Raw genomic sequence first — 12,667 nt, forward strand, 5'->3', positions numbered from 1 at the left:
TGTGATTTTGACGCACTGTGTATGAATTGCATAGAAAACCATCTTAAAAATGGGATTTGAAAATAGCAATTTGGACATTTTGACAAACAAAATGTCTACCTGCCAATTTGTGCCACTTTTGGACATTTTTCTGTTTTGAAAATGAGCTCCTTAGTATATTTTTCTTTGCTTAACTTTCATGCAATTACAGGAAGACCAGACTTGAAAGCTTCTCTAGCTGTACCCACTAAGTTGCAAATTCTACCTGAATGCTAAATTGGTGCATAACAAATATTTTAACAATACATCAGTTTAAAAGTAAGAACACCAATTCTCTTTTGTAGTGGAAATATTAAATGTACAAATGTATTGTACTTAGAATAGATTACTGTAGAACCTTGCATTCTTTTCTGGCTTGTTTGTAGTTTCAATTTTTAACCATTCATGTATATTGACGTATATGATGATTGTGTATTTGATATGTTTTAGACGAGGTATCCATGGGATGTTTCCTCTACATTTGGCAGCATTGAGTGGTTTTTCAGATTGCTGCAGAAAGCTTCTTTTATCAGGTATGCCTTCAAGGTGTCATAGAAATGTGTGTTAAGACATGTACGTAGGAAAGGAATAATGTCTTAGCTAGGTTATTCTCTTTGCAGTTTAGACCAGAAAAACTGTGCAGATTGGCCAATTTTTATTTAATATCTCGCATCTTCTCTAGAACTACTCTATTTTGGTTATCAAAGCAGCTGATAAATATGTGGTCTTGCTATTTTGAAAACATTCTTAGTTCTGCTTTAAGGTTACTAAGGTTCAATTAAATTGACAGCAAAAAACTTCATAGCTATTCTGCATGCTGTTTTAGATTCTTTAATTTGTAATTTTTCAGTTTGTATTTTGTACTTTTTATTACTTTAATTTTTCTAGGGCTGCATTTTGATTAAAATTTAATCATGATTAATCATGTGATTAAGGGTATGCTGTTTAATTGTTTTTTCGAACTACATTTCCTTCTGACTCTGGGCAAGTCACTTAACCCTGCATTGCCCAGAGTCACAAGGAACTGCAGAGGGGAGGGGGGGGGGGGGAATAACATGTCTTTAATTGCATGATTAATTCTGATTAAAATTTTGATCGAAATGCAGCCCTAGAAAAAATTTATATATCTCAGACAAGTAGTTCACCTTACTTTTACACATGGGTCCACTTGGTCATGCTTGGTGCTGAACAGACGGATTTTTTCATGGCTTTCTAGAAAGATATAAATCCCTCTGTTTACAAAGCCGTGCTAGCTTTGAATGGGCTATGTCAGTATTGCCACGTGGCTTTGTAAACAGGGAGGAAAATCTCTTATTGTTCAAGTTTGTGTCCTGTATTGCTGTGCTTTCATTGCTACCGTGGGTAAATCTTGTCTGCTGGAATTGTCAAGCATATGTTCAGATACTTTTAACTATAAACAAGATAAAACTTGCCTACAGATGATAATCACAAATAAACAATCTGCAATGAGTGTGTAGTTATAACAAAGAAATTATCAAACACATCACTCCAATATAGTGTCACACTGGGGATTCAGCTCTGAAGGATAAAATATATTAAATTTTAAAAAATAGCCTCAGTGTAACAGGGAGCCTGACTTTTATGCTCCACTGTAAATATTACCATCACAGGCTTCCACCACCTTCCGAAAAAAAAACACAGAGAAAAACTCCCAGAATATTTCAAAAATTCTAAAGAAGTGGGAGAAAAGTCTGTGTTTAAAAAAAACAGAAGGGAGAGTAACACAATTTAACACAATACAGATCCAAATACCCACAACACTAAATCTCACTATGAATATAAATCACCCAAATAGACACTAATTAGCAATCCCTCACTAGACTAAAATCCTCATTCAAACAGAGAAACCTTCCTGCAAGTAAAGAAAACTCAAAATAGAGCAAAAACTCTTATAACATTGCTAGAATTGCTCAAACTTCCATCCTTACTAATGAATGGATTCTAATTCTGACAAAAAGTAAACTTTACTTAGCTCAGAACATCCAAATTGTCCTGACAGAAATGCAGCCTCATAGGATTTTCACAGTCTGTGGGGTTTCTCCAAAATTAAAGTGTCCAATTTATATTATCCTTCTGGCAAAAAATGTCCAATTTCCTTGTTTCTCGACAGTAGGAAGTCCTTCTGTTTCGCTATCTTCATCAGGAGAAATACATAGCAGTGCATAAAAATTGCTTTACAAGTTATTCATAGCAAACAATGTGCTCAAAATTTTGAGAAATGTATTTGATGATAAAATAGAAGGAAAGCATTATTTAGCTTTCAATCTGAAAAATCCCTAGAGACTGAGTCACCGAAAAGATCACATTTTGAACAGTGCTCTGCTTCAGGGTAATACCGTTCTCCTTCAAAAGTATCACAGCCTCTGTGTTAGCCCATAATAGTGAATATATGTTTTGGGAACCCATTCCTGATTGAAAGCATATTGCATATATGTATGTGTGTGTATCTACACCTACATATGTTGCCCTTTCAAGAAATATTATGATAGAGCTTCTCAAAAGGGCAACGTATGTTATATATTATATCTGTTCAGTATTAGGTGTTGTCACATAACCCATCTAAATGACTGAATTGTTGTCTTGAGAGAAAACCTGTAAATGGTAAACAGCTTCACTCTCTCAATATATATTCTGTTAACTCCTTTATATACTGAGGCTGATATTCAGTCACCTATTATCTGGATAACTTTAATCAATTATTGTGAGCTACTGAATAACATTTTTAACCTTTTTTTCTCATTGTTCCAAAATTGTTTTACAAGGGTAAAAATAAATTGTGAGCAAAAATGGGTTAATAAGTGTAAATTATCAGTAAATAATGGCATGTTGTAGATGCTATGAAGGGTTTTGAAATATTTCCTTCATTTTACTATTGTGTGTTTTGGTATTGGATCTTTAATATTTGTTCAGGTATCTCTGTGTTTTATGTTTTCTATTGATTTTAATGATTATGTTTACAAAGTAATGTGAGCTTCTTGGTAACAGTGTTTAATAAATGTAAATTATAAATATTTCAGTGGACATATTCATTTCAAGTTGAACTTTTAAATATAACTGGTTAAAGTTATCAGGATAGAAATGCCCAGAGGAACTGTAGGTCAGCTCTTTGTGGCCTACAATGCCTAGCAAATGTCTTCACACTCAAAAGAATGCAATTCAGAATGCATTAAAATAATAGCTTGTTTCATGGATCTAAACAATATGATCACTTTCTGCATGAAAGAGCAATTATAGAAATATTCTAAAAATAATTAATAATAAGAAACCAGAAAGTCTTGATTGAGTAAATCTTCAAACCTTTTTATTCATTGCTTGGTGGATGCCTCTGTCGCAGCAATGACAACCATGAATTAGTTAAGGTAAGTGTTTGCACAGCAGGACAGGGTAGTTTTTGTTCATTCATAGTAGAATAGCTGAAGCATATTCAAGGTGAAAACAGTATCTGAATTCAAGAGAGCTTGGGACAAATATATAGGATCTCTAAGGGATTGATAGGTAGAGTAGATGGCATGGGTGGGCAGAATGGATAGACCATATAGTCTTTATCTTTCTACATTTTTCTATGTTTTTATGTAAATTGGCTGGAGATCTGTGATTATAGTCTTCAAGTCTTGCCACAGATTCTCTGTTGGATTTGGGTCTTTCCTTTGACTGGGCCACTGGAAGATATTTACTTTCTTCTTGCTTAACCAGTCCATTATTACTTTTGTTTGGTACTCAGAGGTGAGTCTCCTCCCCAGTCCTAGGACTGTGGCAGACTAGAACAGGTTTTCATTGTACTTCGCACCATTTATCTATTCCATGGTCTCTATAAACCTCCTTATCCTCACAGTGCAGCTACCACCATGGTATACTGTATGAATAGAGTTAGCAAGGTGATTTGTTGTGTTTATTTTATGCCACACCCATTTATCATTAGAACAAGTTTCACTTTATTTTCACCAACCACAAAACCTTCACTCTCATGAGTGTAGTGTTCCCTGATTATTTCTTTGCAAACACTATTTGGCACGTCATATGGCTTTTTCTCAGCAATGGCTTCCTTTTTGCCACTCTCTCATACAGGCTTTGTTTGTGAACTAATCTTGGAATTGTTGAGTAGCCAACATTTTCCCAGTCTCAGCCAGACCTCTGTAGTTCTTTTAAAATAAATCTTAAGCTTCACGGTGGCCTTACTCAACAGTTTTCTTAACCCACTTTGGAGTAACGACCTGGTTGAGGACCATGCCCTGAAGCATATTTGAACTAATTTGAACTTTCTTAAAACCTTTCCCCAATTTGTTTCTTTCAGTAGCTTTATCCAGGAGTTCTTTCAGCAGCTCTATGTTTTGTATGTTTAGGTCTTTGCTTCTGATTAACGTCATAGAAAAGAAACAGCTCGATTCTTCATCCAGGACTATTAGAATCAGCAGAACTATTGTGAATAAACACAGGTGGGCTATATCTAACATCCCAGTGTACCTGAGCTACTACTGAAAAAGGTGTGAACAAAATCCAAATAAAATAAATAAGTAAATATGGGCCTTATGAAAGCAATTTCTGGAAACAACTAATTTGGGTCTGTTATGACACAGGGTGTGAATATGCAATCAAGACTTTTGTTTCTTAGTTTTTTAATATTTCAGTAATTTGGGTTTTTTTTAAATGTTGAAACAAATTCCCATTCTAATGCATTTTGAACAGTATTTTTCAGACAGCAGAGTATGAAAAATGTGCAATAATGTGGTGACTTTTGTAAGGCACTGTAGTTATCCAGCCATGTCCTATCACACATCTTCCCCTTTTTCAATCAGATATATTTTATCCAGCCAACAAGCTGTCTTAACAAACTTTGTGGTATGCAGGGGGGGTATTTTTAAAAGGTAAGATTTCTTTTGAATATTGACCTCTTTGTAGCTCACTGGGTTTCATTGTTACCACTGGGCACATGCAAAGCTGAATTCCTTGGACTAAGTTTAAGTAGGTACAGATTCCATTGAAGTTATATCATAGTTCCTAGAACTGCACTTTAAACAATCCTGATGGTCTACCTAGCTAATAATGTTCTGTAACAGATTTTATAATAATCTCTATTTCTGTAAAAGTGAACTAGTAATAGTTCTGTCAGAGTAACATGGCAAGGAGATGTACTGTATGCATGATTTTATAGAAGATGTATTAATTTTTTAGGCTTTGACATAGACACCACAGATGATTTTAACAGGACGTGTCTTCATGCTGCTGCAGCTGGAGGGTATGTTGTACTTTTACTTTTTGCATAAAGAAGAATCCGTGGTTTCCAACATCTCTCTTAACTTTTCAACAATCAATATATATAAATGGCGAGTGTCGTACTCACTCGCAAATGCGCAGTAGAGACCCTCTCTGCCCCGCCCCAGCGTCAATACGTGATGACGGGGCGGAACAGAGAGGGTCTGTACTGCGCATTTGCGAGGGACACTGCCGTCGCTAACGCTCCCCCCACCCGGAGTCGCCGCCGCCACCCACTTTCCACCCGGTCGGGCCCTCGCTCCGCTATTGAAACAGCGAGGGCACGCAGCACACAGCTCTGCTGAGCAGCTGCCGTCGGCCTTCCTTCTTCTCTGCCTGTGTCCCGCCGTCACGTCACACGAGGGCGGGACACAGGCAGAGAAGAAGAAGGAAGGCCACGGCAGCTCAGCAGTAGAGCTGTGTGCTGCGTGCCCTCGCTGTTTCAATAGCGGAGCGAGGGCCCGACCGGGTGGAAGGTGGGTGGCGACGGCTCCGGGGGGGGGGGGGGGCAACTCGGAGGGGGAGCGGCAGCAGCGAACTCGGCGGCGGGGTGGGGGGCCTTTCAAACCCCCCCCCCCCTTCCTATACTAGCCCGTTTTTATGGGCTGAACGGCTAGTATTAATAATAAACCAGCTGTAGGTTGTCTTACTCCAAAGCTAGCAAAAATAGAAACTGAAAGCAGAAGATGCTGTCATGTAGCTTAGATGATTTGTGCTATCATGGTAGGAATAATACTATATTGGGCCCTAGGCCTCTACCAGTGAACCCCCCCCCCCCCCCCCCCCATTTCTCAAAGGATTGGCAGGCATAATATTATCACATGTGGGCGATGTCCTCTACAGAGCCTGGTGCTGAGACTGCCGTAATGCACTGTCACTTTAAAAAACTTTGAGGCAGTGCCCCCACCCGACACTCAAGCACAGGTCAGCAGTCTTGCATTTTCCTCAGAGCAGAGAGTTTAGTTTTCTAATTATTTATTTATGACATTTTTATCCCACATTATCCTATGCAAGCTCAGGTTCAATGTGGTCCAAATGCAAGAACAAAGGTATAGTATACGGTGATAAAATTTGTAACAATGAGTACAAAAACTGGATTAAGAGGAATAGCAGGCATGGTTCTTGAAGATTGTGAGAAACAGGTCTAGTATAGATCGTTTGGGGTCCTGTTTACTAAGCTGCGCTAGAGGCACATTAGCATTTTTAGTGTGCGCTAATTACTATGGGCATCTACATGGTGAGAGCAATAATTTTTAGCACACACTAAAAATGCTAACATACCTTAGTAAACAGGGCCCTTAGTTTCCTTGGTAAGAGATGTTCTTATTAAGAATGTTTAAAACAATTTGTGAAAATCTGTCTGCAGCTCGTCAAACTTTCTCTTATTTAGTGCCTTCCCTATTCAGTATATTTTTTTCTGTCATTTTTTTCTCATTGTTATATTTAACCAAAACACATTTATACTAATTTTTGGGATTTGTTTCATTTTTCGGCCTTAAGGCCCTCTGAGGCCTTTTTATGGCCGAGGACCATCGACCATTTTCTGTAAGAAATTTACTCGAGCTCCCTGGACTATTGAGCTTTTTGAGCTTGTGTTGACCATTTTTTCTCTCATTTCAAAGCCAAGTGGCTTTAAAAAGTGTACTCGGTGCAAGGCACAGACCCCCATAACTGGTGTGTTCAGTGCTTGGGCCCGGAGCACTAGGACATTCAGTGTAACATCTGCACATGTAAGTGAAGACACTTAAAGCCCGTAGAGTCCAATGTGTAAAACCTTTTGGTTCAGCATTGAGCATGGCGGCGGATTCGGCACCAGACATGGAACCAGCATTGACGTCGACATTGGGTGTACCAACGCTACATCAGGAGTGCCCTGCATCAGACTTGATACTGCGGCTGTGCAAGGACTCCACATCTATCTTGGCACGTACATCAAAGGACCTGCAGCATAAAAAAAGCATCGCCATCGTTCTCTCTCCAGGCGCAGTTCCAAGATCTCCTTTGCATCGACATCTTCAGTGCACAGGAAGTGTCCGTGCTGCAGGGACCGCTCTCCTCCTCTTCAACTGATTACTCCTCAGCAAGATGCTTCGGGATCCTAGGCAGGCAATAAGGCAGACTTTCTCCATACTGGTTTCCCAACCAGTACTGACACCTTCTCTACAAGAGTAAATCCGGGCTGTTCTCAAGGAAGAGCTTTCAAGGCTACTGCATTCACTGTCGACTCTGGCTTACACTGTGCTTGCGCCAGCCTCAGCCCAGCCTGAGAGGCATTGGAGAGGCAGTCACGGCAGAGGTCCTGTAACACCTGCTCAGCGTTGACTGTCAGGGCAGCGTGAACCTGACCAAAGCATGCATCTGTCTCAACATTCTTTCACTCAGAACCAACGCTCGGGTTGGTGCACTCTTCCACGTACTTCCCAAGAAGAGTACTTTTGATGGACCTCTGTTGGGAGTCATAACAAGAGCCACGTGACCGCTCAGCTGAGGAGTACTATGGCTGAGGAGTCCCATAGCATTCCATGTGAACCTTTTCTACTACCTGAAAGTGTAAGTCTCCACCAGAAAGTATACCCTTTTCTGGTTTTGTCTGCGAGATGGCCATACCTTTCAAATTAGAGACTGAAGAGGAACTTGTTCAGAACTCCTTGATATTCTAGATTATGACTCTCCTTCTAGAGAAGACATCACTGTTCCCCTTCATATAGTTATGAAAGATATCCTTCCCCAAAATTGGGAAGCTCTGTTAACAGTTAGGTTGCTTCAAAGAAAATTGGCACTCTGTACAGGATACAGAAATGCATTGGGTTTGAAAAAAAAACGCAATTACCCCATCATTCTTTAGTTGTGGAATCTACCTTAAAGCGCACCTGAAGTGCAAGATCTCATGCTTCTGCTCCTCCAAGCAGAGAAGCTTGAACCTTAGACTCTTTTGGCAGGTGTACTTTTCAAGCCTCTATGCTAACCAACCGCATATTGGATTATCAACTTTATTACACAATTTACTTGAAGTCTCTGCTATAGAGCGTGCTGTCATTTGCAGACTTTCTTCCTCCTGAACAGGTTTCTGTGTTTCTGAGTTTCTTAAACTTAACAGTAAACTACTGGATTGTCGCAAATATCAGACAAGACAAGCTGTTGATGCCTTTGATGTTTCTTCTTGTATCTCTGCTTTGGGAGTAGCAGTGCAACATATTTCTTGGCTCAGTTTCTCCATCCTACAATCTGCAGTCCAAGAATGTTTAGCAGATGTCCCTCGTCATGGAGACAACGTTTATTCGGTGATATGGTCGAGGAAGTGGCCAAACCGATTTAAAAAAACATAAGATACAATTAAAACTCTCTCCAGATCATAACCCTTTACCGCTTCTTCTAGAAGATTTTTGGGAAGATTTAGGTACTCTTAATTACTACACCTCTAAGCATTGTTATACTGCTACTGCTGCTCCTCCTCAGACTGTGTCTCAGTGCTCACGGCCATGACAGCATTGGGGACAGAAATCATAAGCCCCTCCTCAGCTTAACAGCAACCCAGTTTTTGATTCCTTCCTAGAGAGCATTGCCACAGTCCAGTTCTCCATGCCAAACAAACTACCAGTGGGAGGCAGACAGAATGCTGTGGCGGACAAATTGAAAAGAGTCTTTCAATCTCACAAGTGGTCTCTCAGCTTGCCTGTGGCGTGTTGAATCTTCCAGGAGTGGTGGGCCCCAGCAATAGACCTCTTGGCTTCTCCTCAGAACAACAGGCTTCCCCTCTTCTGCTTCAGGCTATATACTCCAACTGTGTAGCCTTGTCTGCCTTCCTTCTTCATTGGGGAACAGATCTTCTGTATGCCTTCCCTCCACTGCCTCTTATTGGGAGAACTCTTCTCAAGCTGCATCGAGACCAAGGGACCATGATCTTAATTTCTCCCTACTGGCCACTTCAGATTTGGTTCCCTCTTCTCCTAGAGTTATCGTCAAAGGAACCATTGAGGTTAGATCCCTGTCCAAACCTGAAAAAACAGAATGAGGGATCTCTCCTGCATACTGACCCTGTTTTCTGGCCCTGATAGCGCGGTTCTTGATGACATAGACTTAGCTTTTTAAAACCTTTCATACAATGTCTCTAGGATACTCCTAGCCTCTAGGAAGATGCCTGTTTCAAGTGAAGATTTTCCCTCTGGTGTGCAGCCAGAGCACTAGATCCTACTATGTGCTCTCTTTCTTCGCTTATGTAGTACTCCCTCCATCCTTCTAATTCTGGCCTCAAAACTAACTCAGCGTACACTTGAGTGCTATTAGATTCATGAAAGGTTTATTTTATACCAAACCTTTTATCAAACCAGTTTCGGTAGCATGGGATCTTAATGTTATCCTCAGAGCTCTTGTGAAACCTCCATTTGAACCACTCCATTCCTGTTCTCTGAAATTCAGCACTTGGAAAGTACTGTTCTTAATAGCACTTCTCCTAGAAGAGTAAGGCCCAGATGCACTAACTCCACGGAAAAAGCCCTTTCCTTACCGATCCCTGGTTGCTGCTTAGCGATTCTGAAAAAAGGGGCATGCATGAAGGAAATCGCATGCAAATGATCTGCTCACTGTTAGCTCATTTGCATGTGATTTCCTTCTTGGGGGGAGAAGCCAGTCGGTCAGCTGAGCATGCGCAGCTCAGCCACACGTTAAGAGGGCTGCTCTGAGCATGCCAAAGACGGCTTCATATGTATAATAGCCGTCTACAGTCTCCAATAAATTGCCACAGAAGTGGCTGTTAATGCTTCTTGCATTTAAAAAAAAGCAGAAGTGCCTGCCAATCACAGCATGTTTAGCTGTCACTGGTGTCAGCTAAACGCGCTGTGATTGGCTGAGAAAGACCTGGGTCTCCCTCGGATCTTTGTTCTCTCTCTCTCTACCTCTGCGTACAAGGGGGAAAGCTTCCTCTCTTTCCAGGTTCCCGCTGTCCCTCCGCTGCACAATTCCACGTTTTCTGTGTGACTGCTGAAAAAGCAGGAAAAGCAGCAGCAGCCTCTGGACCGCTCTCATGCCCAGCAAAAACAAAGTATAATCTGGTAGACGATGGCCATCGGGAGGAGCAAGAACCAGCAGATCAACAACTTCCTTGCACCAGCAAAAGCTCACAGCAACCCCGTTAGGTTTTCCACAGTAAAGGTAGGGACTGCTTTTGTGCATGGGGTCAGAAAATGACTGTGCTTCGCCTTGCGTGCACATTATAATACTAATTAGCTCATTATAATAGCTTTTAGATCATTTGCATTCCATTTTTGTTAGCTGCTACCGTGATAGGAAAATGGCTCGGAGAACCCTTTTGTGCATGTCTCGTTTTACTACTTGCTCACTAAACCGGCTACTACTGGTTTAAAAACCACGTTGCTGGCTCGTTGGGTTTAGTGCATCTGGCTCTAAGAGAACTTCAAGCTCTTGTAGAAGGCCCGCCATACCAGGTTTTATGACAACAGAGTTGTTCTCAGAACCCGCCCCAAATTTCTCCTCAATCAGTCCATTATGCTTACTGTCTTCTTCCCTAAGCCACACTTCCATCTTGGAGAAGCAGCAGCGCATACCTTAGACTGCAAGCGTGCTCTAGCATATTATGTGGAGCATATTAAACCTCATAGGAAATCCTTCCAAATTTTTGTATCTTTTGACACAAACAGATTGGGAACTCCCATCACCAAACATACTATGGGGGTTATTTTCAAAGCATTTAGGCTTCCAAAGTTCCATAGAAACCTATGGAACTTTGGAAGGCTAAGTGCTTTGAAAATATGCCTCTATGTCAACTTAGCTGGCTGATTGTATCTCATACATGTATGCTCAGACAGGGCTGACTCTTTATGACTGTACCACCGCTTACAATGTAAGAGCCATGGCACCTTCAGTAGCCCATTTCTGCTCTACCTTCATTGAAGAAATTTGCAAGGTGGCAACATGGTCTTCTATCCATACCTTCACTACTCACTACTGTCTGGAGCAGCATTCCAGGCAAGATAGTTAGTTTGGACAAGCAGTCCTGCAAAATCTTTTTACTACTTTGAATGTCAGCTCCACCCCCCAGGAAGATATGCTGGACCCATGGGGGGAGGGGGAGGGGCGCTGAACCTGCAGTGGGAGGGGGACAAGAGAGATGCCAGACTATGGGCAAGGGAGAGAGGAGGAAGATGATGGGTCATGGGGGGGGGGGGGGGGGGTTCTAGGCAGAGGGGAAGATGGTGGACAGTGGGGGTACTGAGGGGAAGGGGAGATGGCATGACCATGGGGGGAGGCAGAGAGTGAGTAAGAGAAGGGGAGAGATGCATCTCCTATGGGTCCATCAGCTACACAGACACTGATGGCATGCTTATTCCAGAGTTCTGTAGGTGGTAAACCACACTTAGCAGGCTTTCTGCACTTCTGGTGTGCAGTTTGCTGCCTACACAACCCAGGAAGCTACACAGCATTGGGATTTGTGTAGCCGCATTTCCTGGCACAAGGATGCGTTTCCTGAGTAGGCTCTTCTTTCTGAGCTGCTGCCCTGCTGCAGTTTTGGGGGGAATGGAGAGGGGAAAGAGAGCGACAGGGAACTGCTGGACCATAGGGGTGGAGGGGGAAAAAGGGGACAGGGAGTTGCTGTACCATAAGAGGCAAGGAGGGAAAGGAGACAGAGAATTGCTGGGCTATAGGGGTGGAGAGAAAGGGAGCTTGGATTTGGAAATGCTGGACCATAGTGGTGGAGGAGAGAGGGTTTGGTGGACAAGGAGATGTTGGGCTACAAGGGTGTATGAAGGGAGAAGGAGGGGGCAGTAGTTGGCATGATGGAAACCATATGTGAGAGACCGTATGGGTTCTCAAGGAGATAAGTGAGGACGGTAAATACAGAGGGTGGAAGGATAGTAATGGCAAGTGGGTGAAAGAGAAGGGAATAGGAGGCCAGGGAGGGGGTGAGAGGAGGAGGTGGAACATTGATAGGTACTGGTAAGTGAAATATAGATGGAGGACTGTTTTCTGTTTCACAATATGCCTGGTAGTGGAGAGATTTATTTGGCTTTTACTGAGATGATGTGAGAATCAGAATTATTTTTATTTTTAATTTTTGTATGGTAGCTTCCATGGAGAAAATGTGCTAGTTATGATATGCACCTGTTGTTGATGGGGGAGGTAGGGGTTTTGTGGATGCAGAAAATGTTTACACTTACTACATAAGAACTGACACATTGTATCAGACCAAAGGTCCATGAGGGTCATGTATGCAATGTGTCACACATGCAAGCATTATCCATCAGGTATGTTCTGACTGAAAAAAGGTTGAGAACCACTGCAGTAGAGGTATCTGAAGTTAAAGAATTAATTGCTAGCCTTTCTTCATGAAAGAGGTTGCTGTGGAGATATGTTTAGTTAATCT

General features: G+C 41.7%; 1 protein-coding gene across 1 annotated transcript in view; it reads left to right on the forward strand.

The window, feature by feature from the left end:
• LOC115458763 (serine/threonine-protein phosphatase 6 regulatory ankyrin repeat subunit A) overlaps window positions 1–12,667 on the forward strand; it is a gene marked incomplete at its 3' end in the record, with an annotated part of 235,790 nt that overhangs the window by 83,618 nt on the left and 139,505 nt on the right. Inside the window, 2 exon segments of the mRNA XM_030188574.1 lie at window positions 469–551; window positions 5,209–5,272. Of these exon segments, the coding sequence (XP_030044434.1) occupies window positions 469–551; window positions 5,209–5,272 (147 nt within the window).

This window comes from Microcaecilia unicolor, unplaced genomic scaffold, assembly GCF_901765095.1.
Source record: "Microcaecilia unicolor unplaced genomic scaffold, aMicUni1.1, whole genome shotgun sequence".
In the NCBI taxonomy this organism is placed as follows: Eukaryota; Metazoa; Chordata; class Amphibia; order Gymnophiona; family Siphonopidae; genus Microcaecilia; species Microcaecilia unicolor.